Source organism: Haemaphysalis longicornis, unplaced genomic scaffold (genome assembly GCF_048455015.1).
Source record: "Haemaphysalis longicornis isolate Haplotype H1 unplaced genomic scaffold, Haemaphysalis longicornis Haplotype H1 scaffold_1, whole genome shotgun sequence".
Taxonomy (NCBI): Eukaryota; Metazoa; Arthropoda; class Arachnida; order Ixodida; family Ixodidae; genus Haemaphysalis; species Haemaphysalis longicornis.
In genome coordinates this window covers 383,947,153-383,964,977 of record NW_027526203.1, presented here as the reverse complement: position 1 = coordinate 383,964,977, position 17,825 = coordinate 383,947,153, and the positions used below count along the sequence as shown (strand labels likewise).

At 42.9% G+C, this 17,825-nt stretch overlaps 1 protein-coding gene across 1 annotated transcript in view; it reads right to left on the bottom strand.

The window, feature by feature from the left end:
* Window positions 1-14,170: 14,170 nt before the first annotated feature.
* LOC144155218 (eukaryotic translation initiation factor 2-alpha kinase 1-like) overlaps window positions 14,171-17,825 on the bottom strand; it is a 35,717-nt gene continuing 32,062 nt past the window's right edge. Inside the window, exon 16 of the mRNA XM_077686540.1 lies at window positions 14,171-14,478. Within this exon, the coding sequence (XP_077542666.1) occupies window positions 14,317-14,478 (162 nt within the window). The 3' untranslated portion in view covers window positions 14,171-14,316. The remainder of the gene's footprint in view (window positions 14,479-17,825) is intronic.

Here is a 17,825-nt window from a genome sequence, read left to right as displayed (position 1 = left end):
AGCTGATATTTCTTTTTTTTTTCTTTTTTTTTTCTTTTTTTTTTTTTTTGCTGCACTCCAAGGTACATTTCAGCAAATTTACCTTGGAGTTCACCGGGTTCAGGTGATTGCTTTTTTTTTTGTCAACGGGAATGACATTATTCGAAGCGTCTGGGTGTACCACAAACCTAAAGTGACCATATTCCTCAGACCCCAAAGTGGGACGGGGGTTGCGGGTAAGACAAAACGTGGCACATAGCTTAAATGACACATCGGCACCATGCAGCCTTTGTGGTCTTTCAAGTTTTTTCCTGGCCAGTAACATACTTCTTGCTTGAATAAATTGACCGCAACAGTTCTTCATTTTTGCTGATGTGTCTGTAGTACCGCCCACACGTCATGTGCAGATTCACCTTAAGCAACAGCATTGCATGCTTTGAGTGTGGTCAAATAAACCTGCACACCTTATTCATCAAGGAAAACATGCTTTCCACTGGTGGGTTTGTGCATGGCAAGCACAAAGCGTATTCCACGATTGTCTTGATATTGTTGCAAGTAACATCATCTGTTTCAAAGTGCTGAAGCACTTCCACCCACGTACCGTTCCTCAAACGCAAATGGATGTGCTGAACGATTGTTAGTACACACTGCAACTTCAAGAAAACAGCTCAGACGTTGGGACTAAAGAAGAAACACGCAACGCAGGTGCTGTGTTGTGTTTCTTGCTTGGTCCCGTCGTCTGCTCAATCGGTTTCTTTTGGCTCTTCCATTCTTCCAGCTTTTCATTCGTGACACAGGGCTTGATACCCATCTTCATACTTTCAGCCAAAGGCAGGACAATATACCATTCCACAAGCGGATTGCCGGAAGGGGGGACCACAGCCGTGAAGCATACACGAGTCCTTCCTAAATCGGGACGTTTGGTCACTTTACACAAACCCCGACTGCCCTGCACTAATGTGCTAAAAGCTAAGGGCTGAGACAAAAGCAATGGTCACATTGTATAAATACTTTGGCGTTCACATAACACCATCATTATCATGGGTACTACACATTGACACTATCTGTTCCAAAGCATCAAGGACTCTTAGATACCTCCAACGCAATCTGAAATCCACGGCCACAGAAAAGAAAAATTGCTTATCTAACATTCGTCTGACCAAAATTTGAATACACTTCATCAATCTGGCATCCATCACAAGCATATTTGACCACTAATTTGGAAGCCATACAAAATCGTGCAGCTCGCTCTATCACCTCCAAATACTCCTCGGGTACCAGCATCAAAGCTCTAAATCTGTCCATTTCCCTTCAGTCACCTGAACTGCACCGCCATATCGCCTGTTTATCCATTTGTGCCTCCTTCATGGGGCATACTATCATCCGAAATCAAGGCACGAATTATTAAAACCACCCCACCATACGCCAGCGCGCCTAAATCACACCCACCCGGTGTGATTTAGGCGCGCACACACAAATCGCACACATACCCGGTCGAACATCGGCACTTTCAAGTTCATTTTCCCCCCCGACGCAATAACCCTCTGGAATTCACTACCCGACAATATGCATCATGCACTGTCCACTCATCGTTTTGAAAAAATACTCCACAACCATTATCACAATTACTGACATCAACCCTGATTATTGTGCTTTACTAGCTTGAACCTGTTTAATTGGTCTTGCTTGCCTTTTGTTTGTTGTTTTTCTGTTTTTGTTAGTCTTGCAACTGAACCTGTGTAATTCGGTATTGGTTTTCTCTTATTTCCCTTTTCAGTGATTGTTTTCGCCACATGTATTCGCGCCCCCACTTACGTAATGCCTTCGGGCCCTTACGGAACAAATATAAAGGAAATGGTATTTCCCAGTTTCTCTCTGCTTTGAGACTTTAAATTGAGACTTTAATGTTCAAATATCGCTCATTTTAGAGAATGTCACAATCTTTGGCCTGCGAAAAAAAATCTTGCACTGAAAAACCAATTAATCCTGCGAAACGATGCACGATTCTAGTAATCAGCCCCAAAAATTCTGCAAAAGCATCGCCAAGACTAAGTTCGGATGCTTAGCACACAACTTTAGAAACCTGTTTCCCTTTTTTAGAGCCACCTTTGTTCAGAGAAATTTATTTATGTTCATTTTCTGATAAAAAACTGTTGCCACAAAATTAGAAACACCACAGAGCGAGATGTGCTGGAACAAGCCATCTACATTATTTCTCGCGTATTTCAAACTTTCATTCACCTCAAAATCACTGACTGTGTGTTTTCTAGTTTTTAAAGATTCCAGATGTAACTATAAACACACTGTTTGTGGTCTACTTGTCATACTCAGCAAAGCAGGCAAATGCATAATCTGCAACTCTTCCTTTGCATATTTTATGGTTTTTTAAAGTTTATATTTGTGCGCTTTTATTTTTACAGCTACAGCATGAAAATGCTAGTGGGCAGACATAGAGTAGCGTCTTGAAGGTGGGGTAAATGGGCACGGTCAGTAAAGACGATGGGGATCACTTGCAGCATTAGTATCACTAGTTCAAAAGCCACTTTGAGGTCTGACACTGGACTGCACTGATGCTTGAAATTGTTACTTCTGTTCTATAATATCACTTGTAGCTAACAAACCACTTGAGAGAATATTACACAAAAAAAGTATGTGCACCAGAACTACATTACATGAACACTGCATGGAAAATTTTCGGAAAAACAGTGATCCATTCGTTGCTATCGAGTATCGAGTGGAGCACAAATGTCCAACATTGTTTCCTAAACAGTACAGCACTGGTACTTCCTGCAAGCACTTAGCACCATCTACCATAATCCCTTCTGACACCAGCAACATTCTACATCCTTCTGATAAAATGCTAAAAATAACTCATCGTTCAAACTCTCTCTCTAGCTTTGAGGTACACTCTCTGGTTCCCATTGTAATGACCTGGGCTAGAGCCCAGGCAATTATAATAGCTATTTTTTTTTGGGGGGGGGTGGGGGGAAATGGAACATCCCTGCAAATCTATGTGGCAGCTATTTTGCTTTCGTAAATGTCTCTACTTGAGCTGTAATCACATGAAACGAAAAACGAAGTCCCGAAGCCTCAGGAAAACAGACTCCCTTTACACACCACCTGAAAAGGCTCTCCGAACAACAAAGTCCAGAAACAGAGCATTTACTTACGTCCTTCTCCGAGTCAGCCATTTCCGTTTCGTCTTCATCTCCTGACTGAAAACGGTGCACACCCACCCACGGAGAAGGATTTGCTAGGGCTTGATGAAAGCAATTGGGGGGCTGGTAAATAGCGCTAAATGCTCTCCATTCAAGAACACGAGCTGCCAACTGAGAAGCAAAACTTTATTGTGGCTGAGGGAGAGAGAGACATCAGTGCGAAAGTTTATGAAAATATTGTAAGCTACAGAGCCCTGCAGAGCACTCAGTTCATAGCCCAGCACTGTGCCTAGCACAGTGGAGTGATGCATTGAACACCATTGAGTGAGCACCGCTTATCTTTTCCAATTTCTGAACATTTGGCTGCTTCGACTGCTTCCATGTACTTCATTTACTTTGGTTCCTGAGGGGATGTTTTTGTGTCCTTGCTGGATAAGTGTACCAGAACCAGTAGTTGAAGCACACACATATGCATGTTAAATGAAAGCACACACATGCATAGAGCTTAAAAAAAGAGCTTGGAAAAAGCTGCGAGCAGTTGAGAGCCAAGAATTGGAGATGCTGTTCAGTAACTCGCTTTCATTCACAGTGCGAGTTTAAACTTCGGAGTAATGCACGAAGCGAAACCAAGAAAGTGTAGGATGTATTCACATACTTGGGACATGTAAGCTTCTGAGCAAAGCATTCTGGATGTAAATATTGAATCAACCCAAGCCATAAAGAAAAAAACAGCGGGTCTTGGCTTTGAGCACACCTACATGGCACTGAATTAATATTGCATCATAGTGCACCAAAAAGTGCTTTGGCTCGGAAATAAAAGCAGTTTGCATGCCACCTGGGCCTTCGAAATCTTTTGAACTCCTTTGCTGAGCTGATGGAAGATGTTTTTCCCTTCTTGCATGAGGTGAAGCACATACCACAGCTTGAAGATCAGATGTAAAGTGGCTAGCTGGATAGGCTGGTACATATTCGCCATCTGTTAAGGGGGAAACCTTTTTAAGTAAACTCTGTGAAACTTGCCAGTCTTGCTACTTCCCCCTGGTTTCAAATATGCCATTATTTTTTAGTCGGTCAATTAGTTCCCAAGATAATTAGAGATAATTAGCCATTTTTGGTGGAACAATAGACAAAACAGTGTTGGTCATAAAACTGTAATCTTTATATTTTCCAATACAGTTGAACCTCGATTTACTGAAGTCACTGGGACCCGCAAATTATTGCTTTAAATCATGAACTTCGTAAATTCAAAAGAACGACAAAGTTCATCGAGAGAACGACAAATTTATTGCCTTGAGAAAAAGCTTGTGATTTTCGCCTGCGCACCCTCTGTTATATAGTAGCGTGAGCACACACTTCCCGTAGCTGGCCAGTGAAGTCAAAGCGTCCTCGACACCCTCGTGTGCTCCAGCAAACTGCCTCAGAAGGTCGACAGAGTCCATCACCTGGCTTGGTGTGGGCACGGGAGCTTCGACAGTAGCCGGATCATTTGCATCTTCAGACTCCTCTTGTGCGCCGGAAACAAGCTTCACTATCTCCTCGTCGCCGAAAACTTCTGTTGTGTCAGTGTGCGTGTCTGCGTCGGCGTTTACAAAGTCATCAAAGTTCTGATCTGCGGCCACCTCGTCACGCCGACGAAGCTCTTCCTATCTGCGCGATGCCTCTTCCTGCTCATGTACACTAGCTAACAGCACACTGCCAGCTCGTGTGCTTGCACTGCACTGGCAGCACACTGCCAGACATTCTAGACGCCATAAATTTGGAAAAAACGCTTTTTCAATGCATCTTTCTTTCTGGAATGCTTCGTTAAATCGGGTTTGGCGGTGAAGTTTGTTTCATTATTTCGAGTTCGCAAAAGCATTAAACCTATGGGCAACTGCGGGGGGAATATAAATTTGTTCGTTAAATCAAGAAATTCGTAAAATCGGGTTTTGTAAAATCGAGTTTAAACTGTACTATGAACCCTGGTGAATGCAATAATCGAAGCATTTTTCTGATGCATCGCTTGGAACTAATTTTAGAGCTCTTTATGCTTTGTTGGCACCAGTTGAAAGGAACCATTTTGAGTGCCCATTTCAAACACCAAAGTTTAATGAGTTGTAAAATTAGTTCGAAGTGGTGCATCAAAAAAGTGCTTTGATTATTGCATTCCCCAGGGTTCATAGTATTGGAAAATGTGAAGATTATAGTTTTATGGCCAACACTGTTTTGTCTACTGTTTGACCAAAAATGGCTATCTCCAATTATCTTGGGAACTAATTGACTCACTCAAAAAATAATGGCATAGATATTTGAAATCAGTGGGAGAAAAGTAGCAAGACTGACAAGTTTCACAGCGTTTACATGAAAATTAAAAGTTGTAATAAGACCAGTGTCCACCCTTAAATGGGCCATGAAGACAAAATGCAAGTTTGGTTCATTCAAAAGATTTCCTCGTTAGAATCATGCTGACACCACTTTCAACATGAATGAACTTCGCTCAAATAAGCTATATAATTAGGAAAAAAGGGAATGGCCATGCGACCTGCTAGCTCATTTCCCGCAACAGAACCTACGATGTCATCCCAGCCAGCTCTGCAATTGGCGGAGGCCGGCGAAAGCAAACGCAAATTAGACAGAGCTCATCAGCTTGCCGAACGAGCTATTTGGGCTTAAATTTAGGGCACATTTTTTTTATATCAGTAAGAATGGTGGGACAAACAGGGGAAGTTACGAAAGCACATGTAAACATACAAGTAACGATGCGTACTTCTGTTGGTACTGCTCGCACTATGCTTGGTTTAGATGCACAGCACTGCACTTTGAGGTTGCCTCAGACGACACCGGCTGATTGACGCAAGCGACGGTGTCTTACGTAACCATATTTGTCGAGCGAGCAATATGTTTCACGAAACGATTACCTCCATCAATAAAAACAAGCCAGGTTTAAATACGGTCACCCCTGGGGTCACTATATAACACGAAATCTTCTGAATAAAGCAAACTCGTATTTTGTCTTCATGGCCCCTTTAAGTGCAGCCCGACAGGTGTGACACACAATGACAAAAAAGTAGGCAAGAGCTTACTGGCATTAAAACCTCAATGGCAACAAAACTGCACGCAGCACCCAGTACTGTTCTATTCTTCATTTTGTGCCCCGTCTGATGTCCTGCACTTAAACCACAAATTGAAGATGAGAAGATGCTAGGGCCCGGAATTGCGCCTCCACAATTCTAATGACCCTAATGGTATGTTCAATACAATCCTGCAAACTTCATATCTCAAGCCCTGCGAGGGGCATCTTTGCATTAAAAAATGAACATCACTGTTTAAATCGAGACTTTGTTGTTCAAATGTTGCACCTTTTCCAGAATGTCACAATCTTGGTCCTGCCAGTAAAAATCAGAATTTACTGGGTATCACGTACGAGTCACATTCATGAGTACATACGTTGTCATTTGAACATAAGAAATGCACGCGGGAAGGTTCATCCAGCGGTCCTTCCTGTGCTTCGCCCGCAGGTTACAAACATGAAGTGCCATAGGATCTGGTGGACCTCCAACATTCAATGGCATTAAACTGTGCACTGACAAATCAATTATTCCTGCAAAACGATGCACGATTCTAGCAATCAGCCCCAAAAATTCTGCAAGAGCATCGAAAAGACCAAGTTTGTATGCTTAGAGCACACAAGTTTAGAAAGCTGTTTCTCAAATTTCTTAGAGCCACCTCTGTTGAGAGAAATTTATTTCTCTTTAGTTTCTGACAAAAAACTCCCGCCACAAAATTGGAAACACCACGGGGCGGGATGTGCTGTACAACGAACCTACGTTGTGTTTTTCCCTTATTTCAAATTTTCATTCACCTCAAAATCACTGACTGTGCGTTTTATAGTTTTTGAAATTAGATAATTACACTCCAGGCGTAGCTGTTTGTGGTTTACTCGTCATACTCAGCAAAGAAGGCAAATGCATAATCTGCAACTCTTCCTTCGCATATTTTATGGTTTTTTAAAGTTTATATTTGTGCGCTTTTATTTTTACAGCTACAACTTGAAAACACCAGGTTGCAGACATAGAGCAGCCTCTTGAAGGTGGGATAAATGGGCATGGTCAGTAAAGGCAGTGGGGATCACTTGCAGCATCAGTATCACTAGTTCAAAATCCACTTTGAGGTCTGACACTGGACTACGCAGCTGTATGAAATTTTCCACTTCTGTATCACTTGTAGCTGACAAACCACTTGAGAGAATATTACACAAAAAAATAAAAAAAATTCAGAAAAACAGTGATCCATTCCTTGCTATCAAGTGGAGCACAAATCTGCAACCTTGTTTCCTAAACGGTACAGCACTGGCACTTCCTGCAGGCACTTAGCACCGTCTACCGGATCCCTTCAGATACTAGCAACATTCTAACATCCTTCTGACCAACTGACTAAAAATAACTCGCCGTTCAAACTCTCTAACTTGAGGTACATTCTCTGGTTTCGTTTAATTGTAACGACCTGGGCTCGAGCCCAGGCAATCATAGGTTTTTTTTGGGGGGGGGGGGAATGGAACATCACTGCAAATCTACCTAGCAGCTATTTTGCTTTCATAAATGTCTCTAGTTAAGCCACACTCACACGAAATGAAAACAAAGTCCTGAAGTCTCAGGAAAACCGACTCTCCTACACACACCCTCAAAAAAGGCTCTCCAAACAACTAAGTCCAGCAACGGCACATTTACTTACGTCCTTCTCCAAGTCAGCCATCTTTATTTCGTCTTCTTCACCTGACTGAAAACAGTGTAGAGGGGTAAATGGGCATGGTCAGTAAAGAAAGTGGGGTCACCTGCAGCATTAGCATCGCTAGTTCAGAAACCACTTTAAGGTCTGCCACTGGGCTGCACAGCTGCTTGAGATCTTGCACTTCTGTTCTATATTATCACTTGTAGCTAAGCACCACAACTACACGACACCAACACTTCATGGAAAATTTCCGGAAATACAGTGGTCCATTTCTTGCCATCGAGTGGATCACAAATCTGCAACTTTGTTTCCTAAACGGTACAGCACTGGCACTTCCTGCAAGCACTTAGCATTGTCTACCGGATCCCTTCAGATACTAGCAACATTCTAACATCTTTCTGGCCACTCTAACTCTCTAGCTTTGAGGTACTACATTCTCTGGTTCCCATTGTAATGACCTGGGCTAGAGTCCAGGCATTTATAAGTTATTTTTTGGGGGGGTGGGGGTAGGTGGAAGCGAGCATAACTGCAAATCTACCTGGCAGCTATTTCGCTTTCATAAATGTCCCTACTTAAGCCATAATCACATGAAAGGAAAAATGAAGTCCTGGAGTCTCAGGAAAACGGACTTTCCTTACACATTTCCTCAAAAGGCTCTCCGAAAAACAAAGTACAGAAACAGTGCATTTACTTACGTCCTCTTTCAAGTCGGCAATTTCCGTTTCGTCTTCATCTCCTGACTGAAAACGGTGCACACCCACCCACGGAGGAGGATTTGCTAGGGCTCGATGAAAGCAATTGGGGGGCTGGTAAATAGCGCTAAATGCTCTCCATTCAAGAACACGAGCTGCCAACTGAGAAGCAAAACTTTATTGTGGCTGAGGGAGAGAGAGACATCAGTGCGAAAGTTTATGAAAATATTGTAAGCTACAGAGCCCTGCAGAGCACTCAGTTCATAGCCCAGCACTGTGCCTAGCACAGTGGAGTGATGCATTGAACACCATTGAGTGAGCACCGCTTATCTTTTCCAATTTCTGAACATTTGGCTGCTTCGACTGCTTCCATGTACTTCATTTACTTTGGTTCCTGAGGGGATGTTTTTGTGTCCTTGCTGGATAAGTGTACCAGAACCAGTAGTTGAAGCACACACATATGCATGTTAAATGAAAGCACACACATGCATAGAGCTTAAAAAAAGAGCTTGGAAAAAGCTGCGAGCAGTTGAGAGCCAAGAATTGGAGATGCTGTTCAGTAACTCGCTTTCATTCACAGTGCGAGTTTAAACTTCGGAGTAATGCACGAAGCGAAACCAAGAAAGTGTAGGATGTATTCACATACTTGGGACATGTAAGCTTCTGAGCAAAGCATTCTGGATGTAAATATTGAATCAACCCAAGCCATAAAGAAAAAAACAGCGGGTCTTGGCTTTGAGCACACCTACATGGCACTGAATTAATATTGCATCATAGTGCACCAAAAAGTGCTTTGGCTCGGAAATAAAAGCAGTTTGCATGCCACCTGGGTCATTGAAATCTTTTGAACTCCTTTGCTGAGCTGATGGAAGATGTTTTTCCCTTCTTGCATGAGGTCAAGCACATACCACAACTTGAAGATCAGATGCAAAGTGGCTAGCTGGACAGGCTCGCTGGTATATATTTGCTATCTGTTAAGGGCAGCCAGACAGGGGTGACACACAATGACAAAAAGCAGGGCAAGCGCTTACTGGCATTAAAACCTCAATGGCAACAAAACTGTGCACACAGCACCCAGTACTGTTCTATTCTTCATTTTGTGCCCCGTCTGATGTCCTGCACTTAAACCACAAATTGAAGATAAGAAGAGGGCCCGGAATTGCGCCTCGACAATTCGAATGACTGATTGATTGATTGTAGGGTTTAATGCGCCGACGCAATGCAGGCAATGAGGTGCGCCGTAGTGGAGGGCTCCGGAATAATTTTGACCACTTGGGGATCTTTAACCTGCGCCGAAATCTTGTACACATGGGCATTTTTGCTTTTCGCCTCCATCAGAAAAGCAGCCGCCGCAGTCGGGAATTGATCCCGCGACCTCGTGCTCAGCAGTGCAACGGTAATAATTCTAATGACCCTAATAGTATGTTCAATACAATCTTGCAAACATCATCTTTCAAGCCTTGCGAGCGGTATCTTTGCATTCAAAAATGAATATCATTGTTCTAATCGAGACTTTGTTGTTCAAATGTTGCACATTTTCCAGAATGTCACAATCTTGGTCCTGCCAGTAAAAATCAATTTACTGGGTATCACGTACGAGTCACATTCATGAGTACATACGTTGTCATTTGAACATTAGAAATGCACGTGGGAAGGTTCATCCAGCGGTCCTTCCTGTGCTTCGCCCGCAGGTTACAAACATGAAGTGCCATAGGATCTGATGGACCTCCAACATTCACTGGCATTAAACTGTGCACTGACAAATCAATTATTCCTGCAAAAGGATGCACGATTCTAGCAATCAGCCCCAAAAATTCTGCAAAAGCGACGACAAGACCAAGTTTGGTTGCTTAGCACAGAAATTTAAAAAGCTAGCTGTTTCTCCTTTTTAGAACCGCCTCTGTTGAGATAATTATGTTTTTCTTTAGTTTCTGACAATAAAACTCCTGCCATCAATTGGAAACATCACAGGGCGAGATGTGCTGGAACAACCCTGCTATGTCCTTTTTTTCCCTTATTTCAAATTTTCATTCACCTCAAAATCACTGACTGTGCATTTTCTAGTTTTTGAAACCAAATAATTAGATTCCAGATGTAACTATAAACACACTGTTTGTGGTCTACTTGTCATACTCAGCAAAGCAGGCAAACGCATAATCTGCAACTCTTTCTTCGCATATTTTATGGTTTTTTAAAGTTTATATTGGTGCGCTTTTATTTTTACAGCTACAGCATGAAAATGCTAGTGGGCAGACATAGAGTAGCGTCTTGAAGGTGGGGTAAATGGGCACGGTCAGTAAAGACGGTGGGGATCACTTGCAGCATTAGTATCACTAGTTCAAAAGCCACTTTGAGGTCTGACACTGGACTGCACTGATGCTTGAAATTGTTACTTCTGTTCTATAATTTCACTTGTAGCTAACAAACCACTTGAGAGAATATTACACAAAAAAAGTATGTGCACCAGAACTACATTACATGAACACTGCATGGAAAATTTCTGGAAAAACAGTGGTCCTTACCTTGCCATCAAGTGGGGCACAAATCTACAACATTGTTTCCTATATCAGCGGCTAAGGCGTTGCGCTGCTGAGCACGAGGTCGTGGGTTCAATTCCCGGCCGTGGCAGCCGCTATTCTGATGGAGGCGAAAAGCAAAAACGCCCGTGTGTACGAGATTTCGGCACACGTTAAAGATCCCCAGGTGGTCAAAATTAATCCGGAGCCCTCCACTACGGTGCGCCTCATCGCGTGCGTTGAGTCGGCGCGTTAAACCCTACAATCAATCAATCAAATAAACATTGTTTCCTAGACGGTACAGCACTGGCACTTCCTGAAAGCACTTAGCACCATCTACCGCAGTGGTTCTCAAATGGGGGTCTGCGGGAGCATTTGTGGGGTCCATGAAGCCTCCTTCAAAACTTTTCCCCCTGCCATTCCTGTCTCGATTTTTGCCACTTGCTTGCAATGCGAAAAAAAAGGTGGCTTCACCGCACTACATGTGCGTTTCGTTTCTCCGCGTAGCACATATTTTAACATCTGCTTTTCGCAAAACACACCAGCTATGGGAAGAAAAAGAACAGACTCAGAAAAGACAGCATATAGGTGTTTAAAACACTTTTAGATTCAAGAGCAAATTGCATTATGAGGCGCATCGTCATTAACGTCCAGCAGAAAAGGCATGCATTGGATAAGTGTGTGGCGACGTAAGCTGGAAGTGCGAATTGTTTGACGTTATGACACCGATACACATGTGCTGCATCGTGGGGTCCCCCATCACTTTCACAAGCTCAAAAGGGTTCCTCGGGGCAGTCATGGCTGAAAGCCACTGATCTACCGGATCCATTCCGATTCTAGCAACATTCTAACATCTTTCTGACCGATTGCTAAAAATAACTCACCGTTCAAACTCTCTAGCTTTGAGGTACATTCTCTGGTTCCATTTGTAAGGACCTGGGCTAGAGCCCAGGCAATTATAAGTTATTTTTTGGTTTCTGGGGGGTGAGGGGGGGGGGGGGGGAAACGGAACATCACTCCAAATCAACCTGGCAGCTATTTTGCTTTCATAAATGTCGCTACTTAACATAATCACATGAAACGAAAAATAATGAAGTCCTGGAGTCTTAGGAAAACAGTCTTTCCTTACACATCCCCTCAAAAGGCTCTCCGAAAAACAAAGTCCAGAAACAGTGCATTTACTTACGTCCTTCTCCGAGTCGGCCATTTCTGTTTTGTCTTCTTCACCCGACTGAAAACGGTGCACACCCACCCACGGAGGAGGATTTGCTAGGGCTCGGTGAAAGCAATTGGGGGGCTGGTAAATAGTGCTAAATGCTCTCCATTTAAGAACACGAGCGGCCAACTGAGAAGCAAAACTTCATTGTGACCGAGAGAGAGAGAGAGACAAGTGACTAAGTTGATGAAATTATTGTAAGCTACAGAGCCCTGCAGAGCACTCAGTCCATTGCCTAGCATAGTGGAGTGATCCATACCATCCTTTGCACAAAAACCATTTGCTGTTCAGAAAAGAACCAAAGCAAGATTTTACACTCCTGCAAATTAAAAGCTATAATAGCTACAGGCTCATAACATTTTTTCACCAAAATAAACATGTTTCGAAAAGAAAGCGTGTTGGGTATTTGTAGTTTCATACGGAAGTGCTTACCAAGTGGATGCCACCCACTTTTCTTTTCTCAATTATCGGCGCCAATAAATATTTTCTCCTCCTCCTTAACCAAGCTTGATGAAAAGATTATAGAGGAATGTCAAGATGTAGTGCGCAGCAAATAATCAATATATAATCCAATTTCTGCCTTTGGCTACATATTGCTGCAGTGAGTAAAATGTGTATTGGAGGCAAAGAAAAAAATGAACAACTGCCAACTGCTGCAAGAAAAAGAAGAAAATTGACATGCCTGACAAAAATTACAGGCAGAATTACGAAAAAGCAGTTCTTTTTCCTCCTCCTTATTACTGCAATGTATTGGGAGCCATCTGTATTGAACTGCGGATGGCTGAGCCACAATCAGGAAAACTATTTCTCAGCAAACAGAGGACTCCAACCTTTGCATGGGATGCCCTGCATCCCTCCCAGTGATTTAACAGCCATGTTATTCAAAACAGTACCCTAGGAGTACTAATGCAAGTAATCAAAAAGTATGCAATCCCTATGAAATGCCAGTTTTATTCGAAGTAATTAACTGCTTATGTTTTACCGTTTCTGCACTGCATTGTACTTCCGAGATAATAAAATATCCTCGCCAAAACACCATACTTGTGAATGTTATTAGTGACATTTCCAGATATTTTGCATCATTAAATGTTATGCAGGAATAACTACCTACCCAGGGCTTTCGTGCAACACACCTTGACGTCTCCTCTCCGGTACAGGTGCGATAATACTTTTTTATTCAAAACTTCGAGTACTATGCAAATAGTGTATGCGATTTGCCACACAGTTTCACTGTTCGAAGCATTCAAATATTCGAAGCGTACCAATAATAGAGCAACAAAAGTTGGCTCTGCCACATGACATGCAAACTTTTACACATTTTTGCCTAACTCTAGAGCAGTGCAAAAAAGCCCAACACATGTAAACCTAGCGAAAGACAAGTTTATGCGAACTATGGTGTATGTTAGCTGAAGTGAAACTTTCTCCTTGAGTAAAACTGGTACGATTAAAAAAAGTTTCCTGTCAATGTAGTGGAACGAGTCAGAAATCAGAGTTACTTGCTGGCATTGCTTGCAGTGAATTACTGGTCATACCAGCCACTGGCATCTTTTCAATGACTGAAGAGCTAAGGAATTTCTTCATGGCAATGCGCGCCACATTTGTGTTTCACTGCTTTGCCATCTTGACCTAATCATTTATTAACATCAACACTCAGACGAGGCAAGTTCTGACTGCGTAAGTTACCTTTTATTTTTGTAGTTGTGTAAGAGCCCTGTACACACTAAATCAAAGATATTATTGTTTGTAAATACTCTATTCAATTCACAGTCTGTTTTTACTTTTCGAATTCAGAAATATTTGATTCTGTTCGCAGCGAGTTTATTTGAGTCTATTCGTGTTTTTTTGCAGTCCCAAATTTGATGTTTGCACACCTAACTTTCGGACAAACAACGGGACACTGTCTCAAATTCTACTAAAAAATGTTTTTATTGTAGAAAAAATGTTTCGATTGTAGAAAAACTTTGGCACATAGACCTGTAATGAACACATCAAGTGATGGACGGCACATTTCAAGAAAATATCACAACCACAGTGTGTAGCACAATTCCTCAGCTGTTGTGCGAGAAGAAAGCAGTGCCACCGTTCTCTTGATACCAACGAATTTCCGCTTGCATCTTAGCCATTTCACTTCGCAGTGCTGATAATTCCGTCGCCATGGAAGCCATCTGTTTGTCCTTTTCTTGAATCTCAGCTTTCAGATCTTTGATAATCTGAAAATAACAAATAAGAAAATCATGAGGGGTAAGTTTGTTTGGCTGGACATGCATATAACTTCAAAGAAGTCTTGTATGTTGCAATTGATCGATTGATTGTGGGGTTTAACGCGCCGACGCAACGAAGGCGATGAGGCGCGACGTAGTGGAGGGCTCCGGATTAATTTTGACCACCTGGGGATCTTTATCGTGCGCCAAAATCTCGTACACACGGGCGTTTTTGCTTTTCGCCTCCATCAGAAAAGCGGCCGCCGCGGCCGGGAATCTTGTATGTTGCAGTACCCTCAGTGTCTAACACTGTTGGGCAAGAAAGGCTATGAAAAACAAACAGCCACGTGCATAAGATTTTGGTACAGATTAGAAAAATCCCGAAGCCCAGGTGTAGCTTCCGTATGTAAAGCCCGAATTATAGGCAGAAAAAAAAAGTAATAAAGAAATAAAACAGGAGGGATAGGTTTTTAGTAGGGATGGGCAAATAGTGAATTTCAGGTTCGAAGCGAATACGAAGCAAATACTGATTTGGTCAAATAATTTCGGGTCAAATAGTTCGAATAGTACACATCCCAAATTACAAAGAAAAAAATGAGCAAATTGTGACCCGACCAAGAATAACAACTCACGTTAACACAGCAGCATTTTGTGAAAATATCACCAGTTCAGCATTTATTCAGAAATTACATGCACAGCTTCTCTTTACTGTATTCACAAGTGTTCGTGAAGTGACGGGTATGTTCGCGAAGTGAATACACTCACTGCTGTCCCTGTTTCTTGTTTGCACTGTGAATTCAAGAATATGGGGACACTGAAGAAATGTAAATACAAAAGTGATGGGTCCACTTAGATTAAAAGATTTATATTCAAACGCAATAAGTATAATCACCAAAATGTAACAGTGACCCGCAGTTGGCTCCTGGTTGGCTCCAGTGGTTTCAGCGCCATAAAAAAGCTTCGCTTAAAAAAAAAAAAAAAAAAGAGTATTGTAGCCACTAGTATCAGCGGCCACAACCAACCAAAGCGCAAGCAGTGCAAGTTACAGGCCGCCATTTTATAGAATGTTCTACTGATTGTGTATCGAATTGGCAGCACACGTGCAGCAGCTTGATGCCGCGATGTTGGCAGCAGTGTCAGTTCAGTGCCGCCTTTCAACGGACAGGGCGATGGCGGCCAAGAGCTCATCGAATCTCTAGGGCAAGGCACCAACTTTGCAATGATGATAGAAATGTCCGCACTGGCGGGGTCTGGTGATCCTGGGATAACATTTTGGAAGGCTTGACTGAAAACCTTGCCTGCCTTTTCGCTGCCTATTCGGGAGCGTTGTTTTCGAAAATATCAAATACCTGCATTCGGATTAAAGTGAATAACGAATAGAGCCCAATGTTTCATGAAACAATTATTACCAACCGTAGTACAAATAAGGCCCACATACAAGTCGGGCCAGAAATTTGGAAACCCCAAAATCACAAAAGAATCGATTTTTGAAAAGCCACATATTTGGGTTGTACGTCATAAACTACCTTTTTTCAAATTATCAGCTCCTAATTCATCGTAAGAAGATAAAAAAAATCAAATATATAATGAGCTGCAGCATCTCCAGAGTGGCAAGCAAGCTTGAAAAGGGCCCAACTTTGCATGAAAGCAGCCGCTTCCGGGCCGTTTTCTGTAGTGCTGCCATTTTGGTCTTATTTGGTTTGTGAACTCTTGCACTTTTCTTTTTTCCCCACCATTAGTGCTAGTGACCATGGCATGGCCGAGGCATGGTTCGCTTGTGACTGAGGGGCTCGCATGGCTTTCGAGTTTCCCACATCCTGTGTGCGAAGCTTCGATTGAACCTTGCACGCACTCCTCAAGCCTGCGAGGCATCACGTGACTGATATTGGCTGCTGCGCATGACGATGCGCCCTTCTCTGCCGTCGGCAGTCCTGCGCTGCTATTTGTTCGCCGCTATTTTTTTTTTGTTGTTCCGCTTCGCTGTTTACAATCTTATCGTTTGCTTGTCCGCTCCTCCTCGTTTTTGGCCATCTTTACGATCGCTCCCATACTTCAGTAGTTTCAAGCAGCCTTTCAGATCGTTGCGTGATCAGATACGATGTGTGAAGTAAGTTGAGGACGTTACACGTGTTCGGTGCGCGGAAGCGTTTCATGATTCAAGCTTGTCTGCATGGCCAAGCACGCCACTAATGAGTGCATCAGCACTTCCAGGGACGTATCTGCTGCTCCGTCCGTACAAGACTACAATGCTTCGAGTACACCCGCTGTCACGAGCGCATCGACCACAGCGACTGTATCCTCCAGCTCCAGTCTCATGTATACCCCGATGAACGAGAATGTGTCGGCCAAGGTTCACTTGGTAACGCATCTCCTCACGCACGACGAGGTCAAGGCGGTGAACAGACAACATGCGGCTGTTCAAAAAAAAAAACAAGAGAATACAAAAAAGCAACAGAGGAACAAAGTGCACAAAGACACCTCTAGCTATGTTGTGGGGTCTGTTTAGACTTGAGGTGTGTGCACAACCTTCGAAGTCCATTTTCTCTGAATGAATTTTTTCCATTCTGTGACCGCTAATCCCCGCAATATCTAGAGACATGCTTGACAGATTCCCATGCAGTTTTCTTTATTATGTTCCTGCATAAATTTCTGAGGACAAGACAAGCCTGTCTTTTCAACATTTTGTATCTGAAATTTCTGACAAAAGAACAAGAAAAAAAAAATGTATTTTTATGTCCGATCAGCAACACTAATTTCAGTACTGTGCTAAGATCTTTCTACAGGAAAATTGGAAAAAAAAAAAAAAAAAAAAAAAAGGCTCTGTCTTGCCTTCAGGTATTTATCCAGGAGTCATCATGATAAATTTCACAGTGCCAGCAGACTTAGCTAATTCTCCAGGCCTGGGATAAGGAACCCATACGAGCCACTTTGATATACCCTTGCAACTTAAAGGGGCCCTGCAACACTTACTCATCGACTACTGGGAATTTATTGTAAAGTAAAGTCTACTGTCCCAGAAATCTCCTCCCGCAAGAATTATGAAAATCCATTCACTATCACTGAAACTACGCGCGATGAGAAATCGCGCATAATTGTTCCCTCTCAACTCGACCGCGGACAACGCGACGAAAGCTGCACGCTCTCTCCTGGAGAGGGGGGCGGCTCGCGGCGTCTTCTCCGGTGGCCTTCGATATATGACAGGCCGGGAAGTTTACCCCTTTTCTCCGAAACGTGGAGGGGTCTACTTCCGGTTCAGTGCCACAAAAAGGCAGTCACGGCTGCCTGCTCGCAAGCGCGCGCTCAGGCTGGCAGGGAGTTTTTGAAGCAATAAACGTTTGTTGTCGAGTGGTCTGGTT